This window comes from Colius striatus, chromosome 20 (assembly GCF_028858725.1).
Source record: "Colius striatus isolate bColStr4 chromosome 20, bColStr4.1.hap1, whole genome shotgun sequence".
NCBI lineage: Eukaryota > Metazoa > Chordata > Aves > Coliiformes > Coliidae > Colius > Colius striatus.
Window position 1 is genome coordinate 7,942,598 of NC_084778.1, and position 26,335 is coordinate 7,968,932.

Genomic DNA, 26,335 nt, shown 5'->3' on the forward strand with positions numbered 1-26,335 from the left:
CTCTCCAGCCTCTCTCCTTCCCTCATCTCATGGAAGGCTGTGCTCAGAGTAGCATGGTCATGGGATAATCCAGGTTAACTCAGGCTGACACAAACAGGGGCTTCTGTAGGAGGCTCTGGGTCAGGAAACCCCTTTCACTGCTCTGCTCAAACACAGCTGTACACGTGCCCTGCTAACAGGGGGAAGTTTACTCCTGCAGCTTCCCTGGTGCCTCCACTGCCACCCCAGCACTTCATCCCCACCACACACCAGTCTGCTCCCAGTGCAGTGCAGCTCAGCATCCCCATGCAGACACTATTCCCTCCTCCCACCCCTGCAGAGCCTCCCCATGCTCTCACACATGCCCCATCCCCACCTCTGCCCCATGGCATTCACAGGAGCCTGAGCCCTCAGCGGATGCTGGGCACAGAGGAGGTGTGGGAGAATACACACACAGCCAGAGTGAGGATCCAGCATCAATGCAGAGCACAGGCCCAGAGCAGTGACCTTCACAGCACAGAATCCTTTTGCTTTAAAAGTTAAGAGTTCTCCTTAATAAACCACATCAGCTGCAACACCATTTCCCAGTTGGCCTGTGTGTACAGGTGAGATGGGGCAGAGCCCAGGCTGCAGGGAGGCAGCAGCAGAAGGCACCACCAGCAAAGCCCAGTTAGAAAAACACTGGCAACCACCAAACTAGACTGCAATACACACAACTGGAACACCAGTAAACCACTTGCTACCAACCATCCTCATCCACATATCCCCTTGCACCAAACAACCCAGGGGACAAAGTCCCAAGCTCAGGATTAACCTAAAGGACAGTTGGATGATTATGTAGGAGCCAAATTTAATGGTGCCTTTTATATATGTCCTATAAAATAAGAATCCAGCCCCACTGGCTTCCCAGGGGCATGGTCAGACCCCATAAAGCTCAAGGCAAAATACTGACATGTATTTTGATGGGTTGATGTCACTGGTTTTCACTCTGAGTGCAAGAGTGAAACTCCTGACTCTATATAGAGTCACAACAGCCACCCAACAGCTGGGTTTGCCCTTTGCAGTGCAATCTCTCACCTGCTGTCAAGCTGTAGAGATGAAGCTTCTAACCCCAAGATTAGAAGCAATCCATGGATAAAATAGCAGCATCAGCACATGTTACAGTCTTAAAGTAAACTTAAGAACTAAAGCCTTAAAAAAAAGCCCCCAAAAGATCAAGCTCTGATCTCACATGTCTTCTGTAGCTTTCCTTGCTCTCCAAACCCTCCTCCAACACTTTGCAGGCTAAGGAGCTCTGCCAGTTTGGGTCATTTACCAGGAAATGAGAGTTTAAAAGCATCAGGTACATCATTTTAAAGGAGGTAAGAGATGAGTGAGGGAAAGGACTTGAGCCTTGAATAACATCAGCCCAAACATGTGTGCACAGGACAGGGGACAGCCCACTCCAGGCATGGTGGGATGTGCACACGGTTGGTGGATTTCAGGCTACACTCAGCCTCCCTCTGTAACCCACATCCCTCTGCTCCAGAGCCCCAAACCCTCCCAAAGCTCTCTGCATGTTACAGGGAATACCATGTAGCTTTTCCATTTGCCACCTTTGCTGTGCCTGAAGCCATCAGTGCTGGCAGGATTTACAGCAGGCCCAACAGAGGGAGGAGAGAAGGGGAAAGTGAGAGTGTTCACTCCAAAAACAAGATCTCATCCTCAGTTAACTGACAGCCACCGAAATTTTGCCATCAAATTTCTGCAGCACAGAATCACAGAGTCACTGTGGTTTGAGCTCCTGCAGTCCCAGCCCTCCCCTCACCCTGCCAAGCCCAGCACTAACCCCTGGCCCTCAGCACCTCAGCCCCAGGGCTTTGGGATCCCTCCAGGGCTGGGCACTCCCCCAGCTCCCTGGGCAGCCTGGCACAGGGGCTCACACCCCTCTCAGGGAAACAGTTCTGCCTCAGCTCCAATCTCAACCTCCCCTGGGGCAACTGGAGGACACAGTCCTGCTCTAGAGAAGTGTTCTACCTGTGCATTAAGTAGAGCAGCTGCCACCTGACAGAACTCCTGGCTCCAATGTTCCTTTTTCCCCTGATGCCCGAGACAGAGAATGCAAAAGATAAACAGCAAAGCAGCAGCCTGAGGGGTGAACGACCCCATGAGACAACGTTTGGGCTGCTGCCTAACAAATGAAACCACATTCCTTGGCCAAGACACCCAAGTGCAAAGCCCAGAGGTGAAGCACAAGTGGGGAGCAAGGCACACACAGAGGGTGCAGACACTGGGCCAGGAGCACGGGCACCCGAGGCCCAGCGGGACTCGCTCCAGGACTCGCTCTTCTTATTGCTGCTCTGTTCCTCCTCTCTGCTTTGCTGCCTTGGTCTGTTTCGCTTCAGGTGTAGTTGTGGGTGTTTGTTTTTGCTTTGCAGGCTCCAGACTGGGTGATGAGGGTAGATGTGTGCTAGACAACACCACGATGGGAGGGACAGCAGCAGCACGTGAGCAGCCCAGGGCAGCCACGGCTTCAGGACGTGGCCTCGTCTTCACACACGTCGGGCAGCTCCGGCTCTCTGCCTGCTTCTCTGCTCCCTTGTTTTCTACATGAATGGCAAAGAAACAAACACATAACAGGCACATAGTAATGAAAGAAATAAAGCAAGGGGTGGTTTTTTTCCCCAAAAAGGCAACCCAGCTCAGCAGCAGCACTGTCAGTGGCAGCAGTGAGCAGGGCGCTGGCGCTGGTATGGCACAGACAGCTCAGCAGGGTCACAGCTCCAGGCACAGAACCACTCCAGCCTTGTGCCTGGTGGGGCTCTGTGTCCCAAAGACTGAGCTTTGTACTTCCCCAAGTGCCCTTCTCCCAGCTGCAGCACAGAATCACACAGTCATTTCAGTTGGAAAGGACCTTTAAGCTCCTGGAGTCCCAGCCCTCTCCTCACCTTGCCCAGCCCAGCACTAACCCCTGGCCCTCAGCACCTCAGCTCCAGGGCTCTGGGATCCCTCCAGGGCTGGGCACTCCCCCAGCTCCCTGGGCAGCCTGGCACAGGGGCTGACACCCCTCTCAGGGAAACAGTTTTTCCCCAGTCTCCAATCTAAACCTCCCCTGGGGCAACTTGAGGCCGTTTCCTCTTATCACTTGTTACTTGGGAGCAGAGACCGACCCCAGCTCCCTGCAGCCTCCTGTCAGGGAGTGTCAGAGAGTGCTGCTGTCTGCCCTCAGGCTCCTCTTCTCCAGGCTCAACACCCCCATTCCCTCAGCCCCTCCCCAGCCCCTTGTGCTCCAGCCCCTTCTCCAGCTCTGTGCCCGGCTCTGGCCACGCTGCAGCCCCTCAGTGTCCCTGTGGCAGTGAGTGAGGGGCCCAGCACTGACACAGCCCTGGAGCTGCAGCCTCCCCAGGGCCCAGCACAGGGGACAATCCCTGCCCTGCTCCAGCTGCCACCCCACTGCTGATCCCTGCCAGGATGCCACTGGCCTTCTTGCCCCCCTGGGCATGCTGCTGGCTCCTGTTTATGCAGCTATCAATGAATACCCCCAGGCACCAGGAGGTATCTGCTTCTTGAGGAGAGTCTTGCACAGCAGCAGCAATGCTTCCAAATTACCTGTTTTTACCCACTTTGTACCTGGGGAGCTCTGCTTTGCTTTTCATTAACCTGTTGGTTCATTTGGGTTTCATTTGTTTGTTTTTCAAAGGCCAGAGCCATGTGTTGACACCATCAACTGCTTCTGCAGAGCTCTGCTGCAAAAGGCAGTAAAACTGCAATGCTTCTCCCAGAACACATTTTTTCCCCAATGCAACAGCTGTTTGATTTCCATTCCAGAGTCTGGCCCCAAAGTCATTCAGCACCTGGGAGCAGCAGTCCCTACACCACAGCCAATGTCACTTGAACTGTACACACACACTCACACCTTCAGGCCCGTTGCCTCACTCTTCACTTTCAATGTATTGCTGTGTAGAAGGCTTGAGCTTTGCTGTGGTGGGATGAGGCAGAGGTGGGATGGAACACTTCACCTCTGGCAGTGGGGAGGCAGGCTCAGAGCTGCATTTAGGCCGATGAAGCATTTTATGGGCTCCAAGCTGAACCAGTTTGGCAAAGCCAAGGCCCAGCCTTAGCCACACTAACAGCCACACACCAGCACAGCAGCTCTGCACTCTGGGGAATCCTTGAGGAATAACACCTCCAGCCAGCCCAGCTGCCCCTAAGGCAGGTCTGTGACTCAGTGTCTGTGACAGGTCTGTGACTCAGACCTGACCCAACAGCAAAAGCTGTCGCTGCTCTGGACTGAATGCAGAAAAGGGGGCAGCTGCTGGTGCAGCCCCACAGCCCAGGGCAGAGGCCTAGGGCAGGCAGGTGACCTGGACCTCAACCACCTGCTTCTCCCTCATGAGGGTGTCCACAGGAAGGGAAGGCACCCCAAGCAGCCCGTGTGGACAAACCAGCTGGGCCAAGGAGGGCCAATGCTGCTGCAGGGGCCTGGAGCACACACCTGGGGCTCTGGAGTGCCTGTCTGCCTGGGAATGACACTAAAAGGTCTAGACCAGGTTCTGAGGAAATCGTGTTGTTCCCTTTTCTCCCTGGTCCAGCAAAACCCTGTGGAAAACCCAACCTTGAACCTGGAGCGTGGGCCATCTCCCTGAGGCTCAGGGACAGCCCTGTTTGGTGCCACCATTCTCTTGAGATGATTTACCACCCCAGGTAGCAGCAGAGGATCCTTTCTCCAGCACAGTGCAGGCAGCTCTGCAGAGTGCAGCTCCCTGAACATTCCCACACTGCCCTGAGCAGCTTCTGCCTCCACCAACACCTTGCAGCAGGGCAGGAGGGGAGCAATGTAAAGCAGGTTGACACGACACCCACACAATGGTGAGTCCCAGCTGGGCTTGGGGCTGCACACAGTGAGGCACAGATGGAGGCATGAGCTCTCTGCACAGGAGCTGCAGCACATGCTGAGCCTGAATCTCCAGGAAATAGCTCTTTGGAAGAAATAAGACTGTATCTGCTGTATTTTTAAGCCACAGGTGAGTGGAGTTATCCAGGAGACCCCACTGCTGTCAGCCACAGCAGCTGCAGGAACCTCAGAGCCATGAGGCATTTGCACAGTGCTGAGTGCACAGCAAGGAATGAGCCACAGCATCTCCCTCCCAAACACAGGCAGCACAGGACAGGGATGGAGTGGGACAACCTACAAAGAGCTGCATCATGGCACACACACACACACACACACTCCTGGCACGTGTGTAGTTCCTCCACAGAGTCCCCGCTCAACACCAATCTTCTGTCCTCATCTAGACTGATGAAGTTGCTATCCTCTGTGAATCCAGCAGCAGCTGTCACTGCTGCCCCACATCCCTCCCCATCCTTCTCTGCCTGCCTTCTCCTGACCACTTTTGGAAAACTCCCCCCTCACTGGGGGTGGGCAGCACCCTGGCTTGAGCTGATCCCTCTGTCTCACAGCAGTAAGCCAGGCCAGCCACTCTTCACAGCAGGTGAGCTGCTCCCAAAGGTATTTAGAGGCATTTTGGGTTGTTGCTGGTCTCTCAGCACAGCCCAGATCTTCCCAGGCTGTGTCCTGCCCAAGCACTAGACCCTGGGCCTTCCCTCAAGATGTTTGCAGGCAGTTTGCCCTGAGAGGTGCTTTGTTATTTAACACAGTTAATTGGATGCACCATTCCTTAGAAGGGTCTGTGCAACTGCTTGTACTAATGAGTGTTTTGATGAAGGTCTGGCTGAGGTGGGGTGGGTGGTCACACAGTCAGCCCAGAGCCCTCCCAGCACAGCATCAGAGGCAGAAGTGCAGGGGAGCAGCTGGAGCAGAGATGGCTCTGACTCCATTTCTTCCACATAACCACTAAAAATAATATAACAACCACCACAAATTGCCCATCTCAGCCTTTTCCAGATTCTGCTGTGGGGCTGAGCAGCAGCTCCTGGGTTTTTTCAGTCCCTCCTCCCCAAAGCAGGCTGAAATGATGCCAAAGAACCACACATAATAACAACAACAATAATTAAAACAAGCATAAATAAGCATTAGTGTTACACAGAGAGAATCACTGCAGTGAAATTGCTCCTACAGGAAGGAGGGATGGAGCTGAGGGCTCTCACTACCACACAAATCACTGAGGCTGGGGAAAGGACAACACGTTTCTACAGCACCCAGGGGAAACACACACACTGAATTACCTTAGAGATGGATGCAAATACACTGATGTGTTTAAGAGGAGCCTGTCCCTGAGAGCAAAACAATGAGACAAAGGAAGAAAGTGATGATGAAGATGATGGCAAAGGAGCTTGTCTTTCTGTAGCTAACAGCCTGGTGAGCAGGGTGAAATGGAGGATGGAGCATTGGTCACAGGCACTTGCAGCCTGAAGGACAAAGGACAAATCCAGCCCCTACTGCTGCTGCAAGCTCCAGTTGGCTTCCAGCATGCTGCTGCTGGCCAGCTGTCCCTTCCTGGGCACTTGGCAGCTCTGGGGGTTGTGTGTGCTGCCAGGTCCCAGCAATAAACTGGGTCCCCACCAGAGGAAAGCCATGTGCCACAGCAGGTGCCTCAGTCTTCAAGTGGACAATGAGCATCTCCCCTCACATCATGGGGCAAGGCCCTTCCCACAAGACATGCAGTCCTCTCTCTTCAGGGAGAGTCTGACTCTGTTCTAACAGCATCTATGTGGTACCTATCCAAAATCTTCCTGGGACTGGAGAGACAGACACTGAGCACAAGCAGAGGCCAAGGGAACACTTTCAGGGAGGACATCTGGCAAATCTCAACCCAAGCTGCAGCTGGTCTCTTGTCAAAGATGCTGCTGCCAACCTGCTTGCCCTAGGAAGGGCCCCACAGCCTAGTTCTGAGTAGCCCTATAGCACCAAGCCTTGGGACTTCCTCAGCACAAAGCCCTGATGAAGCAGGTACCTTTGGGCTGCTCTGGGAGAAGCCTTTTCTGATTGGAGACCTGGGTCAGCCACTTGACCTCCCTCTTTCCCTGGCTTCCTTCTGCCTAGCCTCATGGACAGTATGACCCTAAGGGCAGTGACAGCTCTTCTGTTCTCTTTTTGGGAAGGCTGGAAAACAGGGCAGGCTTTTTAAACACAGACTGATCCCCCACACAAGAGCTGACAGCCACATTTCATCACTAGCAGCCATAATAGGAAAGTAAATTGGGTCTGTCAAAACACAGCAATTAATTTGATAGGTAGTACTTGCAATAAATGAGAGTAATAAAATGTGGTGAAGCCAGTGCTGACTCAATCAGGAGGAGTCTGGAGCAGAAAGAAATATAGCAAAGGTTGCTAACAAACCCCCAGAACTTCCCTGTGAACACTAAACCAGTTGGGTTTAAAATACACTCTGCAACTGGAAAACAACTACAAACAAGCAGTTGCTTCCCCAGCCACTGTAATGACATGCTTGAAGCTGGCCACAGCCTGCAGGATCTGCAAGGTTTGAGGGATCACTGCATCTCCTGGGAGATGCTGCATGAAAGGCAGGATCTGGTGCCACCACACAGCTCAGGGGGTCAAGTGCCAGCCCTGGGTGTGCAGAGATGCTCTTGGGGGAGAGGCAGCCATCACAACACAAGAACTGTTAAACAGGGGCACCTTCATGTTAGTTCCTGCCTACCTAGTGACTGTGCCTGCCACTTGACCTGCTGCCTTTTAAACTTCCCAGTGCTATTAAACACACCAAGTAACAGCCAGGAGAGGATTTGCTTCTTCCAGGTCTAAGGAGTGCTAAAAGAGCCCTCTCTCCTCCCAGTACTAATTTAACAACTATTTCAGATCACTGGTGTCTTCATGGTGTCCTTCAGGGGACACAAGGCTGTGTCAAACAAAGGATCTGTTCTTACCAAGGGTTCTGCACAAAGCACTTCCAAGAACACAGCCCAGCACACTGTGAGTAATGCAAGGAGAAAGGCAAAAAGAAGATTCAACCACACAACTTAGGTTCCTCCTCTCCCAATCCCACAGAGGGAGCTGAAAGGACAGATCCATTTTAAGAACCATCAGTTAGGCAGCAAATCCCAGAGAGCAGGCTCAGCTGTCAGAGGATTTCCTGCACAAGGTATTCTCAGTATGGGCACAGATGTAAGGTGCTTGAAGCAGCAGTGAGTGGGGCTCTGGTAATTTCACATGCAGTCTCATTAAAGAAATGGAATGTGAACCTGGAGTTTTTTCCTGTTGCTTTGCCCTTTTTTCTTATGTAGAAACACAGCAAGTTGTCCACCTATAACTAGGAGCTGATACCATACTACAAAAGCTGACTTTCTCTCCCTAAAGACACTGAGGAGAAGCTCTGTGGGGGAAAGCTGGGGAACTCATGGCTCATGTTTCTCTCAGCAACTTGTGGGCAGCCACAGAGCAGTGATGGCTGCAGGCACTGCCCTTCTGGCAAGTCCCACTGTCCAGTTACAGGGCTGGAAATGGTGCCTGACACACAGGGACTCTGCCTCAGTTGAAGTTTTGAGCACTTCTAGATGACTATAAATTCCTAGGACCTTGCAGGAACAGAGAATATTGTTGTAGCACAAGGGCTCTGCAGTGCTGCTCCTGTCACTCTACAGTGCTGCTGGATTTTGTGTGTACTAACAGTGGTTTTACCAGAGAACAACTCACTGTGAATCAAGAACTGGATGGACTTAGTGTCTGGCTGTTTGCATCTGTGAAAATAACACTGTAATCAAGAGATAGCTCACTGAACAATGAACATTCCCACTTAGGCTCAGATCAGTGTCATTAGATTCAGCCAATCTATTTCAATTGGGAGCAACTATCATTAGATTCAATCAGTGCAGCATCTTCCAGAGTCTGAAATCATAACCCACATTCCTTCAAAGAAACACCAACCCTCCTGTAGTGTTTAACACGTGACACTTTGCTGAAGAGGTTTAGCCAATGCCTTTCTTTGAAACAGAAGGCTTTTGAGATGAGTTCTCACAGCTCCAGTCATGAATTAATTTAGGAGAAAGTCAGTTCTTCCTGCCAAAAAAAATGGCCCCAATGGCATAAGCCTGAGAGGTTAAGAGCAGGTGTTAGTGCAGTGGAGAAGTGGCACATTCAAACACCACTCACATTTGTTTTGGACATCTCTGAGCACTTACTGTGCTGAGCAGAGGTCAGCCCAGCACAGGCACAGCTCCATCCCTGAGCTGAGCTGCTTTTGTACACCAATGCCACTGGGCACTGCAACAGTGGGGATTCTACATGGCTTTCAGAAACCCTTCAATCCTGTACAATGAGTCTGAATACAAAGATGGGGCTGAAATGAGGAGCCAGGGAAAGATGCTGGTTTAGTATGAGCTGAGAAGAGTCTGGCTCAGCTTTAGAAAGGAGAGAAATAAAAGTGGATGCTTACAGCTCATCTTAAAGGCCAAAAGGGATTTGCAAAGGGATTAGACATTGATAATGTGGCTAGTCAGAAACTTCACAGCTGTTTAGATCAAATGGGCTTATTCTGAGCAGATAAAGCAACCAGCTCCAAGTGGAAATCAGCCAGTGTCAAGAAGTTTCCCCACCAGCTGATTAGTTAGTGGCATGGGCTTGAGGCCTCACAGATGCAGGTGGAAGGGAACAGGTCCCTTTTGGAAACAGGCTCAGAGTACTAGAAGAAACCACCTTGAAATATCAAGTCAGGCAGCACTGGAGAGGAAGAAAGCCTGCCTTGCTCTGAGTTGGCTGGATGGTGAGAAGCACACAATGCATTTCCTTCAAACTGAGTGAGTTTCCCCATCTCAGAGCAATGCAGTGCTCAGGAATGATGGTGCAGAGGGGCAGGGACATGTGTCAAATGAGCAAGAACTAATTTGTCAGGTAATAAACTAAGGGAAACAAATGGGGGCAAATCCCTTGTGCTAAGCTGGCAAAGGAGCAGTGACTTCCATGCCCTCCAGACATTCCCCACAGCAACACTCCTCAGTGGGCTGTTTAAATGTTAAACTGTGGTCTAACACTAACTGGTCCTGGACTCAAAGGCAAAGTCTTTACTGCAGTCTCAATACACAGTTGGGCCCTAAAGCATTATCATCCTTAATTGAGCTGAGCACTTAAATCCCCACACACCTCCAAGACAGAGACACACTCCTCTATTTGCATGTTCTAAGGTGCAGTGAGGCTCTTGGCACACCCTCCTGGGAGTCTGCTGGGCATGGCACTGGGATTTTGGGCAGAAAGCAATTATTTTGGGACAACACAGCTCTGTTGTGGAGTGCAGCCTTACAGATCCTGTGAGTACACAGAAAAACAATTGTCCCAGGTCAGGTTAATGGTCCAGTTGTTATTTACTGGACTGACAGCCCAGAATCTAATAGTCATTAATTTGTCTAGTCCTGTCTTCATTCTTAATACAGTCATTTATATCCAGCCTCCAAAATATCCCCTTGCAACTTGCTCCCTTATTCCACAACTGGACCAACACTGTTTTCCCAAATGAAATGGCAACATCCAACTGTTCTCCACTGTCTGCCCATGTGCCTTCATGGTGTCCCTGCCCAGATGTGGGCCTCAGATCACAGACAAGCCACAGCATCTCCCTTTGACTCTATAAAACATGCAAACTGCTCACCTGGCACCTTTTCTGTTGTCCATAAAGAGGAATTAAACCCTCAAATACATATCTAGACCCCAGTTAAACTTTAGTTCACCAATCTCTAATGGATCTTTGATCACTGCATACTATAAGCCTAACAGGTTAAAACCAGACCCAAGTTTAGTCCCTTATATGTGTCAAAACCATCTTACAGGGAGAACTGCATCTATAAAAAGAGGTTTTAAGCTGCTTTATTTGATTTCAAAGGGAATTTTGTCCTTAAATGGTATAGAAAAGATGTGCAAAGTGCTGCTTTCCTCCTGTACACAGCCCTGCACCCTGCAGGTACGTACATGAGTAAGTTCCCTGGGGCAGACATGGATCTCTCCTCCCGCCTCGTCTGAGCCTCAAAGGGATTCCCAAAGGAGCGTTTTCTCAGCATGGCCTTCACCAGGATCTTTGAGGAAGAAAAACAGACCAGTGAGAACAGCAGGACCCACTGACTCCTTGAAGCTGGTTCAAAGGAGCCTAGCAACAGCTGCTTTAACAATCCAACAGACCTTTCACAGCATCACAGACAGAGCATGAACTAGAGGAACACACAGAGCAGCCACTTGACTTCCAGGCAGAGACAAGGCCACTCTCTCAGGCAGTGAGCCCAAAGCTCTAGACACACACCATTGCTGGCCACAGGCAAAGCAGAGGCTGCTGAGCACTGAAGGGAGATGCTCCACTCCATCATCTCTGTGGCCCTGAGCTGAGCTCTCTCCAGCAGCTCCCTGTCCTTCTGGAACTGAGGGGCTCAGAACTGGACACAACATTCCAGATGTGGCTTCACGAGGGCAGAGAGGGAGGAGAACCTCTCTCAATCTGCTAACCACCAAGCTTTTCACGCCAGGAGCACACATGTACCCTCTCCAAACCTCCTTCAACACCTGAAAGCTTCAGCAAAGCCCCATGCAGCTGGGCCATGCAGAAGCTGTGGCTGTGGTTTATACGTACCACTGCTGGCAGACTCGGAATCGTCTTCACCGAGTTCTTCACCTCCTCCTCAGTCACCTCCACCACACTGCAGTGCTCCTCCTCCAGAGGCAGAGGCTCCTCACCAGCCCTGGTCAGCCACGGGTGCACCTGCACAGGGAGGAGCAGAGACACCTGGAGGCTTCCCTTCTACAGCAGAGCACTACCACCTCAGTGGGGAAAGAGACACAGGGGCACAGGGTTGATTCCAGGGGTAAAGCTGTTGGCACTGTTCTGTTTTCCACTTGCAGCAATGCCTCTCAACCAGATGCCTTGGAAATTGCTGCAAACTGGAGCCTGGTCAGATGACATCTCAAACACAGGCTGGGGGTGACCTGCTGGAGGGCAGCTGTGCAGAGAGGGACCTGGGACTTCTGCTGGGCAGCAAACTAACCATGAGCAGCAATGTGCCCTCGTGGGCAAGAAGCCAGTGGCAGCATGGGGGGCATCAAGAAAAGTGTGGGCAGCAGGTTGAGGAAGGTTCTGCTTCCCCTCTGCTCCACCTTGGTGAGGCCTCATCTGGAGTCCTGCATCCAATTCTGGGCTCTCCAGCTCAAGAGAGACAGGGAACTGCTGGAGAGAGGCCAGTGCAGGGACACCAAGATGCTGAGGGGATGGAACATGTGTGTGAGGAGGAAAGGCTGCTCCTGGGGCTGTTTAGTCTGGAGAAGAGAAAGCTGAGGGGAGGTCTCATCAACACTTACAAATACCTAAAGGATGGGTGTCAGGAAGATGGGGCAACACTTTTTCCTGTAGTGTCCAGGGACAGGACAAGGGGTGATGGACAAGAGCTGGAACACAAAAAGTTCTACTTAAATACAGGGAGAAACTCCTTTGGTGCTGAGGTGAGGGAGCCCTGGCCCAGGCTGCCCAGGGAGGGTGTGGAGGCTCCTTCTTGGGAGGTTTCCAAACCCACCTGTACACATGCCTGTGCTCCCTGATCAAGGGGAACCTGCTTTAGCAGGGGGTTGGGTTGGATGAGCTCTGCAGGGCCCTTCTAACCCCTATGATTCCACGCTCATTGCCTTCAAATGGTTGGATGCAGGTGTCTCCAAGATTCTCCAAGGGCTTAGCCACAAGCTGCTTTACAGAAGTAGATTAAGCTGCATTTTCCAAAGGCATCTCACCATGTCCAGCCTTAAGTCAAGCCCTACAGTGTACCTGGGGCAGCCAAGGAAGGATTGCCCAGCCCTTCGTTCAATGCTCCTCACGTGAAACAATTTGTTCGATTTGTCCAACACTGACAGCAGCAGCCTCCACAAGTGTTGATCCTCCTGGGGTTTTGCTGAGGATCAGCTGCCTTCTGAGTGACTTCAATTTAAATAAGTAAACAAGAAGGATTTTGTCAATATTCCCCAAGCAAGCAGCAGTGGCAGAGCTGTTGCACGCTGCAAAATGAGCACTCTCCCTTCCCGAGGCAGCGTGCCAGAGAAAGCTCCCAAAACAAACACTGAGAGCAGCTCTGCCTCATTAGACCATACCAAAAGACCAACCAAATGAGCTGAGACAAAGGATTAGAACACTGATGTCCCATTTACCTTAATTTCAGGGACTGTTATCCTCGTTTCTGGGTTTTTATCGAGCATGCGTAGGATCAGCTCCTTGAGCTCTTCACTTATCCGTGCTCTGAGTGAGGAAAACAGCAGCACACAGTTAACAGGGGAGTTGTAAGTGCTCAAGGCATCCACATCCTCACTGTGACTGGCAGAGAATCTGCTCTGCTGAGAGGAATCTTCCCTGCAGACCCTGCTTCTGAAAGGAAGGCTTAGTTGGCTTGGTTCCTTCTCAGGCATCGTGGGCACTGCTGGGAGGTCTGGCTCTCCTGCTCTGCCTGCTCACACAGCTGCACATCAAGAGGCAGCACAAGGCATCAGGCAAATGGATCTCAGGACATTTTTCAAGGCAAACACATTAAAGGGGATTTTCAGAGGACAGATTTGGGGAAAATATGTCATTGTGGGCAGAACTGGAGCTGTGTTGTAATACAAGAAGGGCACAAGTTAACATCCAGAGCCTGCCTCGTGCAACCACATGCTGGAAGAAACTTCCCCATTTGTTCCCAGCTCTCACTTGTTCCTAAGTTCCCAGCTTATCTTACAGGTTGTGGTAACTTAATTGCTTCCACAAACACTGATGACAACCAGTTGGGGTTAACTCAGTATTTCCTCCCTGTATAGCTCAGCCTTGGGGTAGCAAAAAGAGGGAATGAACAGATATGACCAGAAGACAAATGCATCTGCCCAAACCCAGAGGCCACCCCATTCCCACAGAGCCCTTGGTTCTGCAGTCTGTCCCTCTAGTCCCAAGGCTTCAACAACTTCTGTTGCTAATGATACAAGCAAATTCTTTACTGCACATTTGATCTGTATGACCAAAAGGTGCTACTTGAAATAGAATGCCAGTGTGTGACAGAATCAGGTTAGGCAGCTGAAAGTCTGTTTCACAAATGACTTGTAAGGAGCTGTGTTTCTTCACAGAGATGGGATTTGGCAGCATAAAGTGTCCCACCTCTGCAGGGCTGGATTTCACATTGAACACACTGCTGAGGACCAGGAGTTGTGCACACCTCCCCTTCACCTTCCTCCAAGCAGAGGGGGAATAGCTATCATAAAGCTAAATGAAGACCACATCCCAGTAAAGGATATTACAGTCTGATTAAAACTGAGCTGCTGTTTAATGATTTATGAATACTTTATGTAGACTTTAGTTATGGGACCTTAAGACAGCCACAAGGAAACACTGCTTGTTCAGTGGGAAGGGGCAGAGAGAGGCTGCAGTTTCAAGTCTGAACACCTTCAGTTATGTCAAGGGTCTGCAGTACACAGGCAATACAGCCCAGACAAGGGAAAGGCAAGATGAGTCCTCAGAGGCTTTCCACTTCCTAGGCTGCTCTGCAGGTGACAAAATAGGTGGGAACAGGAAGAACTGTGCTGCTCTTGAGAGGAGCTCCAGGCACAGAGGAACAGCTTTACAGAGTGACAGTGCACTTGGCAGGTCAGAATAAACAGATTCCTAACAAAGGATCACCCTGAGATGTGGCTGGGTTGGTGTTTTTTAAATACTTACCACCAGATCCCTGCCAAACTGGCAACAGCTTTATTTAAACTACAAGATATAGACCATGCACCTCATGTTTCTATGCACCAGCCTGATTCCTACACAACATAGGAGACGTTCTGCAAACAGGACTGCAGTGTCAGGGGGGTTGTGGCCAGCTGACAGACCACAGCACCTGCTCTCTGTCTCTCCTTCTCCCCCTTTGGCCAGGCTGCATGCTGTACCTGATGGCATTTTTCATCTCAAAAGCCTGCTCTTTCTCCCAGTCACAGTCCTGTAACAGCTCTTGAGAAAATGCCAAGCAGAGGGCTCAGAACCTATCTGGGAGGGCTGCCAGCACCATAGATCATTTTACAGGGCGCCTGCAGGTCAGAGAACATTGCTCTGGACTTCAGCTCTTCACCAGGAGGGACTACACAGAGCTTCAGGACATGTCTGGACAGAAGTTTCTCCAGCTTGCTTTTTAGTCATGCCAGGATCACCAGGGTGTGAGCTAACCCCATTTACCTTGTGTCATGCCAAGGCCTCACTGACATGAATGAGAACCCCAGAGTGATAAATATTTATCCCAGTGTCTCTAAGGGACAGTCAGCTGGTACAGACAGCTCCAGCTCTGCCCTGAAGGTTGTCAGGAAACAGGCAAGGAGTTTCCATGGGCTGTCTGCAAACAGGAATGTATCTTTTTGTAGCCATGGTGAAAACCAAATATTCCTAGCTGTAGCCAGGTGCTAATTGTGTGGAAGCTCAGGGTGGATCCAGCCCAGTGAATTCCAGCTGTGTGTGTCTCCATTATTGCCTTTAACACACAGATGCAATTGAGACACCCATCAACACCCAGTGACTGCTCCACCAACACCCTAATGAGGGGTGCAGCTTTAAGAGTGGGAGAGGAGGTTACTGAGAAAGCCAAATCAATAATGTGGCTGAATTATGGCTGAAGGAAGTGTCTGAATGAAGAAGAGGTTCTTAGCACAGCCCAGTTTGCCCATAACTTACTGCAGACACAGATGGGAACAGTCACTTGTAAGCTGACTGCTGAGCCAAATACATGATGGCTGAGAGAGGATGGGCATCGTGCCAGGACCCAGGCAAGCACACAGAAGACTGCCAGGCAAACATAAACAACTTTTTTTCCTTCCTGTAGTGCTGTCAAGACAAAGTCATGCCCTGACTCCAGAGCAACCAGTGGAAACATGGCAACAAGGCACAACCAGCCTTCATCCTCCTGCAGCCTGGTTAGCTGCCTGCCAGCACTGCTGCACATCCATGACTGTGTTTGCCATCTAACTAGTGGCCTGACTTTGTGGCCACAGGTCCTTGGGAGTGTGGGCTCCATCAGCCTGAGAGATGGCTCATCTGAGCTATCTGTAGTGGCTGTGCTTCACAGTCAATGGAGAGGCAATTAACACAGCCCATGGAGCAGGGGCCATGCCTATCTACAGCAGATGTCTAAACCAGCCAGCCTGAGTACCTGTTGCTTTCTGCAGGCTCAGAAGGAAGCCTGGGAGTGCCCAGCCCTTCACTGCTGGTGTCTAAAGAGGCAGTGAGCACCTCACCAAAAAATTCATGTCACTGACGTGGCTTTTGAGAAATAACACACTGAATGACTCCTGTGGCTACCACATGGGAGAAACACAACCCCAACCAAGCCAAGGGCAGAACTCCTTAGACACAGATGGAAAGCCCTCCACTTCCACAGATTGCCAAAGCCATTTCCTTTAGTCTCTGTCTGCACATGGACACAAGAGCAGCAGAGGCAGCTGTAATGCTTCAACAACATCTGTACAAAACCCCAGGTGAAGGATCCAGAAGGCAAAGCCCCTCACCTGTCCTTCCCCAGCCCCTCTGTGGGGACCCACCAGCATTTATTCTGCACAGTGAATAACACTGAAAGCTGAACTTTTACAGTAGCTGAGTAAAGTTTACTTACTCTTCTGGGAACTCCACAGGCTTGTTCTTGATCCTGTTATGTAGACCCAGAATGTATTCATCTATAAAGGGGCACTGTAAAGCAAACAAAAGGTTTCCCAGTGTCAGAGATCCTTAGCTGGCAGTTATTCACAGAACACAGGTATATTGTTTGCCCAATGTTGCTTTTACAGAGATGGAAATGAACAAAATCTCCCCACACAAATAAATTGATTTGTCTCCTACTAAACAATAAATGCAGAACAACAACAGGGGGATGGAAAGAACACATCACTGCATTGGGACACTCTCCTCCATGCAGCCTACCAGGTGACCACCAACTGATTTTACTTTTCTCTGCCCTCCCCTTCTACCTGTGAGACAGAGCCCCTGACACCAGCTGCTGTGTGTCACTGCTTCATGCTCTGTGACAAGCACCATGTATTACTGCTAAAACACTTGGGTTTCTACTTGCATTTCAGATATCTGGATTGAAAGTGTATTTTTCTCCAGCATGACTGTTTACACTGGATTCATTTAGGCCTCAGTTCTGGCTCTTTGTACCTGGCAGGGCAGGCAGTTAACTGAGCTGAGCTGGATACTGCAGGGGATGCTGGAGCAGCACATTCACAGGCCCTGTGAACATCTGCATCAAAACTGAAGGAGCTTGTTTGAGTGGGCTCCTGGCAGGCACCTTCTCAGCCTGCCTGGCCAGATTAAGAAATCTAAGATAGGTACAAAAGGTACAATATTTACTGTCCAGTCACATGGAACAGCCAAATGTATCCTTGTGCTTGGCTTTACATTCCCTTTGTCTCTCCTCCAGTGCCTGCCAGAGAGTAGCACTATCACCATGGAGTTATATCAGAACACCAAATCAAGGTCATACCCTTTCACTTGAGGATTTGGCACAGTGAAACACCATTAGACACAAGCCAGAGTATTTTCCATCCTAAGGTCAGCAATACCACTCCAGCAATGCAGACAGTTCTGCCTCTGCCATCTCCCTCAATCACTTCTTACCCCCCAGTTGGATGCCTTATGCCTGTGTGGTGGGATCTGCACAGCCCATGCTTGGCCAGGAGGTTCAGGTAACATGTCTGTACACACAGAAAACATGTACCTGCTGTACTGCCCACTCCAGGAGAGCATGGGTGGGCAGAGGGGCTTCTGGCCACAGGAGAGGGAAAAGCCAGGACAGGACATAGAGTCTGCAGAAGGCAGCTCTGAAGAGCTGGTGTCCATCTGACCCAGCTCAGGTCTGGTAGACAGAGCTTTCCATGATCTGGATTGCTGAAGTGCTGCAGTGGTTTGGGATCAAACCCACACCCCTCTCCATGCTCTATCTGGCTTGTTTCTAGGTACAAGCAATATGGCTAAGCCCTGGGTATGCCCCTGACAAATCACTGCAGGTGCTACAGATGCTGCTCTGGGTTTGTAGCACATATGGCTGCTCTGAGAGGGGCCAACTCTAGAAACCATCCTTTCCACAGGTCACAATATCAGCCCCTTCTCATCCACAGGGCAATCTGGGAGAACAGGAGCTTGCAGAAGGTGGGTCTTTGTTCCTAGTATTTGTCTTTATTTGGAAAGGAATGAGTCAGAAGCTGGGCAGACAGACACTTCCATGCAGGGCTGCAGCATGAGAGGCAGCTTACCTTCCCGTAAACAAAGCAGTACAGGGTAATTCCCATGGCCCATACATCAAGTGCCTGAAAGAAAGCATGTGCAGGCAGTAAATGAGATGCCACACAGATGATCTGAACAAGCTGGATCTTCCCACTGACTCACAGACCACTTAACACTTCCTATTTCTATTGGGCAGAGTGTCTGTGAAGTTGAGCTCCTCCAGGCACCTGCAGCATACCTGGGGAATGAGGGCTGTGCTGGCCAGGCACTGCCACCCTTGTCCTTCCTCTGGAACGCATTGACCAGCAAGCAGCCCCTTCTTAAAGGGGATGACATCACTCAAGGCTGAACATCAAAGAGCAGCTGAACCTCAGAAGTCTTCTTCCAGGCTAAAAAAACCCCACTAGACTCCATCCCCACAGTTGCAGCTCAGAGCTTAGCAGTGCCCCTCACTTTTAGGGGATTAAGACATCACTTTGGTGCCCAGCAGCCTCCTGTGTCTCTTGATTATTCTGGGAGGGAATGAGGATCCTCATTTCCCACTGGGCAGGGAAAAAGCTTTAATGTGGTTCCTGTCTGGCCAGGAATCCACTGCAAAATCTGTCTGCCCACTGCACAGAAGCACCAGTGCAAGTTCTGCCTGGACTGAACACAGAATTAGAGCTTTGGTTTTAGTCAATAACCACCCCAGACCCTGGGTGAGGAACACACAAAGGGTGCAGGGTTGGGTGTCATGCCTGAGGGACCTGGGAGACATCAGCTGTGAGCAAAGACCTACCTTTCCACTGAAGCTTTTGCCAGTGTCTGAAATGGCCTCTGGTGCCATGAAGGCTGGTGTTCCTGCTGTGCTGGAAAGCTGGGCATCATTCCCTTCAAATTGATTGCTGACTCCAAAATCAGCAATTTTGACATGCCCATCATCCCCTAGGAGTAAGTTGGAAGGCTTGATGTCCCGGTGAATGATCTTCTGGTAGTGCACTACAAAACACAAACCAGGAGCATGGTCTGTCACAGCAGCCAACACACCCAGGGGAAGCCTTTCCAGGAGGCTGAAAGCAAATGTGCAGGCTCTGGCAGCCAACTCAAAGCTGCTCCTGGACACACAATATCATGTAGTAGAGGTGCCATTTCCTACAGTCATTCATTTTCAGTCCCTCACTGAGACACACATCCAAGCCCACCACTCAGAACTGCATCTGGCACCAGTAATCAAGCAAAGAATGAGCATGAACCCAGAAACAGCCCAGCCAGTAGGGCCAAGCAGATCAGTTAGGGAGGGAAATCATTCAAGTCTTGTAGATTTGCTTGACCTCATCAAACCAGCTGATGGATTAGGCAGCTTGCTGTATTAAAGGTTTATGGGATTCAGATGAAGAGGTTGATTTGTAATTGGTTTACTTGGAAACTACAGCTTCAAACTAAAACCCCTTCCAAGTTCAAAGTTAAAGAGGCAGGAAGAATGAAAGGAGTCCAGAGGAGATACTTAGGTAAAATAAGACAATTAGAAGCTGAGTGCAAAGTACAGCCAACAGCTGAGAAACCAGTGGGTATTCCCAGTTCAGAAGAGAAACTGTGACCAGGGGCAACTGTGATCAGCTCCAATCCCCAAAGCTGCCAGCCACTCTGACTACTTTTGCATCCAGAGCCACAGTCAAACCTCTGCTGTGCAGTGCTTCAGAGCAAAGGCTGTCTCTGTCACTGTCCCAGTTCCAGGAGGCCAAGTATGGGCACCAGCTGAATTGCCAGAACATCCAAAATGAAAGAAACCCTTGCAAAGAGCTCGAGGACTGTGATGCACTGAAAACACCAGCACCACCACCACAAAGGCCCACTCATTATGAGCTATCTGGGAAGCAACACTGCAGCTGCAGGAAAGCCATTTCTGCCCAGAGCATGTTTGTCTCTATACCTCTACACCAGCACGTTTCAGATCTCCTCAGAAATACACCATTGCTTGGGGAAAATGCTGGTCTAATGCTTTTCTGCTTTCCAAATCTGGTCAACATGTTGCCACAAGGCAGTGTGCCCTATGCAGCATCCCAGCTTGTGTTTTAGGACCAAGAGAAAACAAACCTCCTGTAACTTCTGCTCTTTTCACACCAGTTTTCCAGCAGGCTGTGTCTAGAGGGGGAAAGCATCACTTGCAGATCCCTTTTTCTGCAAGGACCTCTTGTTAGTTTAAAGCACTGCCAAGGGATGCCATCCATGGCACATTAAAGAGCACATGGCACCCCAGCACACACAAGCTCTCTAGAGAGCACTGGTGCTTCCATCCTCTTCCAGATGTGCAGCAACTGCGTGGCCACGCTGTGACGTGAGGCAGTTAATGCTGTAACAGCCTGGCTAGACAGTCAGGATAAACACTGAAAACCCTGCAACAACAGTAATTACAAGGAGACATCTGCTCCACAGCAAAACTGGTGGCAAGCTGACATTTCATTATGGTAATATAGGGAGATGGGAAAAAAACAGTGAGGGGGGAGTGAAGTTTTCCTTCAGGAAATGATGAGCTGCCTTTCATGCATGTGGCTGGTATTCTGCCTGATACAACATGGCTAAGATTCCCAGTGCCTCTAGAGGAAACACAGGCCACAAACATAAGTGGGCCATACAAGTACATCCCTGGAGCTAAGGCTGTGAAAATCAAGGGAGGTACCCACTAGGCAGGCAGGTGCTCTAAGCTTTTCATTATTCCTTTCATACCAGAAAGTAAAAAAAGCCCAGACAAAGCCACAAACCAGTTCTCATCTCAAATAACCATTTATCTTGTAAAACACATTCCTTGTTTTTGTGCAATCTAATAAAAGTTCAGGAAAAACAAGGCTCATTTGCCAGATGCTCTGTGTTTGTTTAGGGTCCATCTCAGCCTGGTACCCAGCAGGACTGGGCTGGCTCTTAGGCACAGGAGCAATAGGAATGAACAAAGAACAAATACACACATGCTTTGCAAAAATCAAAGCCATCAAACACTACATGAACATTTCATAAAGTCTTATTGGTTGAAAAAGACCTTTAAGATCATCAGATCCAACCATGCAGCTCACACTGCCAAGCCCACCACTAACCCACAGCCTTCTGTCTTCCCCAGACCAGACCCACGTGCTTGATGTGAGCATCAGGGACAGTGACAGTCTGTGACCTCTACTGCTCAGAGGAGAAAGTGCCTGTGGGGCAGAGGAACACAGCCTAGGCTCTCAGAAGTGAGCCTGACAGGTCCCAGAGCTTTGCAATGGCATGTCAGCCAGGCACTGCTGCAAACCTGGCACTGTTTAAATACCACCAAAGAGGGTTGGGAGGAGATGGGCACAGAGGGGAAGTGGCTGGCCAGGTCAGGAGTGGCAGGGCTGGGAGCAGTGTCCAACCCACACACCCTGATGCTTTGCCATGCTGTTTGAGTGGCAGCAACAAAAGTCTTGTGCCAGCTGATTTCAAAGGCTTTTGCTACCTGCAAATCCCCTCCCCTATCCAGGTGCCTTCATAGCTATAGAAATTCTAAGAGCATGAGCTCAGATCTGTCCAGAAATGATTTGGTGTGGAGCTGCTATAACCTGATGAAGCCAACTTGAAATCCCTTTTCTGCTTTGAAGAAACACAATTCATAAAGTCCCAGTTTGCCAGCTGCTGTGGGTGTTCTCCCCTGTACAGCTCCCCACAACGGGCCTCAGGCTCACAAATGCAGAGTCTTACCCTCTCCTGCACTGTGCTTTGCCACTGATACATGTCAAAACAGTACAGGGCTGCAGGAAAAAAAGTCATCTATTCCCCCCAAACCATTTCCAAATCCACATGCAGGCAAAAGGAAAAAACTGGCTTGTTTGTGAGCTGCAGGCAGGAAGCAGGACTGCTCATCTGCAGGACACCAACACAACTCTCCAGCACACCAACTCCTGCTGCAAGTCCAGATCTCTTGCAGATAATGCATCAGAGGGAAAAAGGCAGGGAACTGAGGCAGGGCTGGCCAAAGTGCCTGCAGTGATATGGCACTGGCTGCAGGAGCCTGGGGACAGAGCTGTCCTGCAGGAAAGGTACTTGTTAAACTAGTGTGATCTGCAATTCCAGCACAACATGCAGAGAAAAAGATGGTGTTAGCTGTGAAGAGCTCCAGAGGGAGAGCTAAGCATCTGAGAAATAAAAGCCTACCATTAATGATGCCCTCTGGGCTGCTAATGACTGTAGAGAAGAGACAAGAGCACAAACAACACAGGACCCAGGGAACCACCCAAGGGGAGCAGGTGACAGCCCTAGCCAAACAGTCACCTGCACAAATTAACCCTCTGATTTCACCAGCCTGAAGCATCTAGGAGCAAGTTTCTTCCCTCTGCAGATGTAAAAGCAGCAGGTAGGAATGGCAATTTCATTAGAATTGCTCTTCAATGTCACTGGAAGCCAGGACCAGAGGTCCCAGAAACAAAACACTTATCCTGTCCTTGACACATTGTGACAACAGCCACCAAACAGAAGCAGAGGTGTGTTAGAAGAGAAAGAAAAGTACTTTCAACATCTCAATGAAACCTCCAAAATGTGCTTTAAAGAAGCATAACCAAAATAATCATCTGTATTGCTGCTCCTCATTTTGTTCCATGAGTGTCTGGGGATTATTCTTCTTTTAAACCAATGCATGACCTTTCCTTAGTTCCCTTCATGGTGAACTGGGACCCCTTCAGTTGCATCCATGCTCTTAAGGGAACTTCCAGCCACTCAAACAGACTGACAAGGTGTTCAGCTTTTTGCTCATGACATTACAGAAACCATCACAAAGCAGGCAGACATCAGCCCTGTCAGGATCACCCTCAGACCCACACCATCCAGCCATGGGGATGTGGCAGCTGGATGCAGCCTTGGGAATGGTGCTCCCCCCTCCCAGGCCCACGTGCATCACAACAGGGACATCAACAGCTGCAAACCACTCATTCCCATGCACATGTACCTGTGTGCATCCCTCCCAAGGTTAAAATCTGCCCAAAGCACAACACTTTACTGAAGCTGCTTTGGCAAACTGACAAAATGGTTCCATATGTTGCTTTTACCTGGAAAGGATTTTGCTCTTAAAGCAGAGGTCAGCAGCTCACTGCAACAACTTCCCTGCCCTCCAAGATCCTTTGCTCTTTCTGTACTGACAGGCTCTATTCAAAGAATAGATCAATACTTCTTCATAATGAAAATGAAACAGAGCTCTTAACAGAAAGTATGATCCTGCAGTGCTCTGGTTAATTCAGCTTTATTAGACTCATCCTTCACTTCAGGGAAGCAAAGGTAACAGCATTTCAGGCCTACCTGCACCTGAAGAACAATCCCATTGATTTCTACAGCATTATCTAGACAAAGATCCCAAAGCACATTAGAAATGCTTGTTTGCTAAACCTCACAGCCACCCCAAGAACAAAGCAGGCAGCACAGGTGAGGGCCCACACCTGGCATACCCAAAGTTGGGCTCGGTGAAACTCTAGAGCCCCAGGAATGCGCAGAAACAAGGACAATCAGCCCTAAAAGTCTAGACTGTCCCCTGACTTGAAGCCAGGCTTGGAGTGCAGGCATCTAAGAAAAGTCTGCTTAAAAGCTGATGCTGTGTGGTGAAGGTTCCATCTCAGAGGAGGATTCAGAGCACTCAGGGTATAAACAACAAGCTGCTGAGCCTGAGTCACCATTCCTGGAGATACTTAAAAGACATGATGATGTGGCACTTGAGGACATGGTTTAGCCATGGACTTGCCCATGCTGTGTTAATGGTTGCATGCAATCATCTTAAGGGTCCAACCTAAACAATTCAATGATTCTAGCTCAGCTGTTCAGGGAAGCATGGGACAGGGCTGAAGTCCTGCAACATCACAGCTGTAAACTGTGCTGTGCCTTAGAGATCCTGCAGCATTCGTATCCTGAAGGAGGCACTGAATCCTCAGAGGCTGTGGTACAGTACATGGGGCTGGAGAAAGGGGCAGGTTTTGGAAAGCAGCTGGCTTCTGTCTGTGCATATCACACAGCCCTGCCTGGGCTCTCTCAGCTCTCCTGCTGCTCTGCCTCCCTGCTCCATTGCTGCTCAGCAGCAAAGCCCCACTGAACAGTTCTTTCCGTTCCGTGCCCTGGCTGCCTCGGGTGGGACAAGTCAGCTCTTTGTGCAACACACAACTGGCTCACTTCACAAATGCTCCTCACTCCTCATACTGCAGGTGAATCAGAGACTAAATAGACTTTACTTTTCCTTCAGAAGCAAATGTCTGCAAACTGTCTGCCTGGATTAACAGCCAGTAACAACCAAGAGGGAGCAGAGAGAAGTACTAGAAAGAGAGGTATTCCTTGGTGCTGTTATAAAAAGGTGCCTTTCTCTTCACTCCTTTCTGCAAACCCAACCCAGCAGATTAACACCAACTTGCTAAAAGCTCATTTAGAAATTACACATATAAAGCTTTGCAATGCACTGTCACATCCTGCTATTTACCAAGGCTGACACTGAATTATGCTCCATTCAAAACAGAATCCCATTCCCATTCAAGGGCAAAAGCAATCCATATGGTGCTACTGCAGAGTCTGCTTAGTATTAGTCTCACATACTCCTATAGCAAAGAAATGATTTAACACCCTCCAAAGGAAACTGCTGCACCACCATCCAGAGCTTAAAACAGAAGGCAGCTCTCTGAGGCAAGCCTCTGTACTTGCCTGCAATGCTCCCCTGAGAAAGAGCTGGAGGACACGGATGTGGTGGGCTGTGCAGGGGGAACTCCTTCCCTCCCACACTCAGCTTCATGGGGCAACTGGGGTGAGGATCCCAGCTCTGATTTTCTCATAGCTGCTCACTACTTTGCCACTCTCTTGCTGCTTCCAAACCTTTGCCACTTGAGTATGTTGTTTAAGCCCAGAGGGTTACAAAGGGAGATTCCAACAGTTGGCACTGTCCAGCCCTTTGGAAAAGTTCAGCTTCCAGTTGTGCTCCATGTCTAGCAGCTGGCTGACCATCACACCCCTGGCAGAAGGGACAGCTATGGGACACTGCCAGAAGGAAGCAACAGGGAAGAGGGAGGAAAGGCAGCCTTGCCAAAGGCTGCTCTTCTACACCTGTCCTCCAAACTAAGGAAAGCTGCCAGCCAGCAAACACATTCCTTCCTGGCACGTTCTGTTTGGGAGCTGGGCTCAGCTGAGTGTGAACAAGACAATGTTGGACATTTAGGGAACCAGGAAAGTGCAGATCCTCATATCTCCTGCATGAGGCAGGAGCAGAGAAGGAGCCATGTCCCCATTTCCCACCTGTGAACAGAGGCACAGAAGGATCAAGTAGCTTGCTGGGAACCACAGCAGGGAAAGGAGCGGCTCCATCACAGGTTTGTGATCCAGCTCTGCTGGTCCATATCCATGAGGTCTGAGGAACCTGACTCTGTCAGGAGCCAAACCAGACCAAACCCATTTACACCACTGATGCTTCAGTGCACCCTCCCTGGGTTCACACTGCAGTAGATACTTTTCAGAAGAGACAAGCCTGTGCTGACTCAGCTGTTGATTTATTTGATTCAGTTTCCTTTTAAGATAATGGGAATTATACTCACATACTAATGATCAAGCAGATGAGGTCTTATCTCAGATGAGCTAGCTTTGATCTGCACATCAGGCATTTTGTTACTGCTCCAGGCTTTGTGTGAAGGGCTCCAGAACACCCCAGGCATCCACACAGGGGCCCTGCAGAGAGCTGCTGCTAGAAAGGCAACTTCCCAACGGCTTCAGCTGCATGTCATGACCCTTCCTTCAACCTAATCTCAAATGAGACAAGTGTTCCTCTGCAGAGATCAGAATTGCCAGCCTTAGTTTCCCTAGATACATCCATAGCATGGAAATTGGGCATTTTCTACACAGAATGCAGGAAATAACTTTTTCTTCCTTCCAGCCACACTTGACAGCAACTGTTCCAGTTTCTCAGGAGCTGGATGAAATCCTGAGCTTGCAGATGTAGAGCAGAAGGGACAGTAGCTGTGCTTCATCCTGAGTGTGCAAGTCAGCAGGGCTTCCCCTAGGTCAAGCTTGTGTGCATGTTCTGTGCTAAGTGTCTGCTCCTGCCTAGTGTCACAGCCAGGCTGTCTGCTTAGACCTTGCATTTGCTTATTTTTATTCCTTAGGCTCTCAATAAATGAAGCTACTTGTGTTCCAGTTCTAAACCAAACTAGGATACCTGTCTGGCATCTCCCCCATGTATTTTGATGGAGCACACTTCTCCCTCCTGCAGCTCCCATGTGCCTCTCCTGCCACTGAAGAACAGCTTA

At 49.9% G+C, this 26,335-nt stretch overlaps 1 protein-coding gene across 1 annotated transcript in view; it reads right to left on the reverse strand.

Moving 5' to 3' along the window:
• Positions 1-2,172: 2,172 nt before the first annotated feature.
• The window catches only part of CAMKK1 (calcium/calmodulin dependent protein kinase kinase 1), a 90,218-nt gene continuing 66,055 nt past the window's right edge, over positions 2,173-26,335 (reverse strand). Inside the window, exons 10-16 of the mRNA XM_062012338.1 lie at positions 18,874-19,073; positions 18,125-18,178; positions 16,489-16,562; positions 13,040-13,127; positions 11,484-11,612; positions 10,835-10,938; positions 2,173-2,564 (exon numbers count right to left, since the gene is read on the reverse strand). Of these exons, the coding sequence (XP_061868322.1) occupies positions 2,492-2,564; positions 10,835-10,938; positions 11,484-11,612; positions 13,040-13,127; positions 16,489-16,562; positions 18,125-18,178; positions 18,874-19,073 (722 nt within the window). The 3' untranslated portion in view covers positions 2,173-2,491. The remainder of the gene's footprint in view (positions 2,565-10,834; positions 10,939-11,483; positions 11,613-13,039; positions 13,128-16,488; positions 16,563-18,124; positions 18,179-18,873; positions 19,074-26,335) is intronic.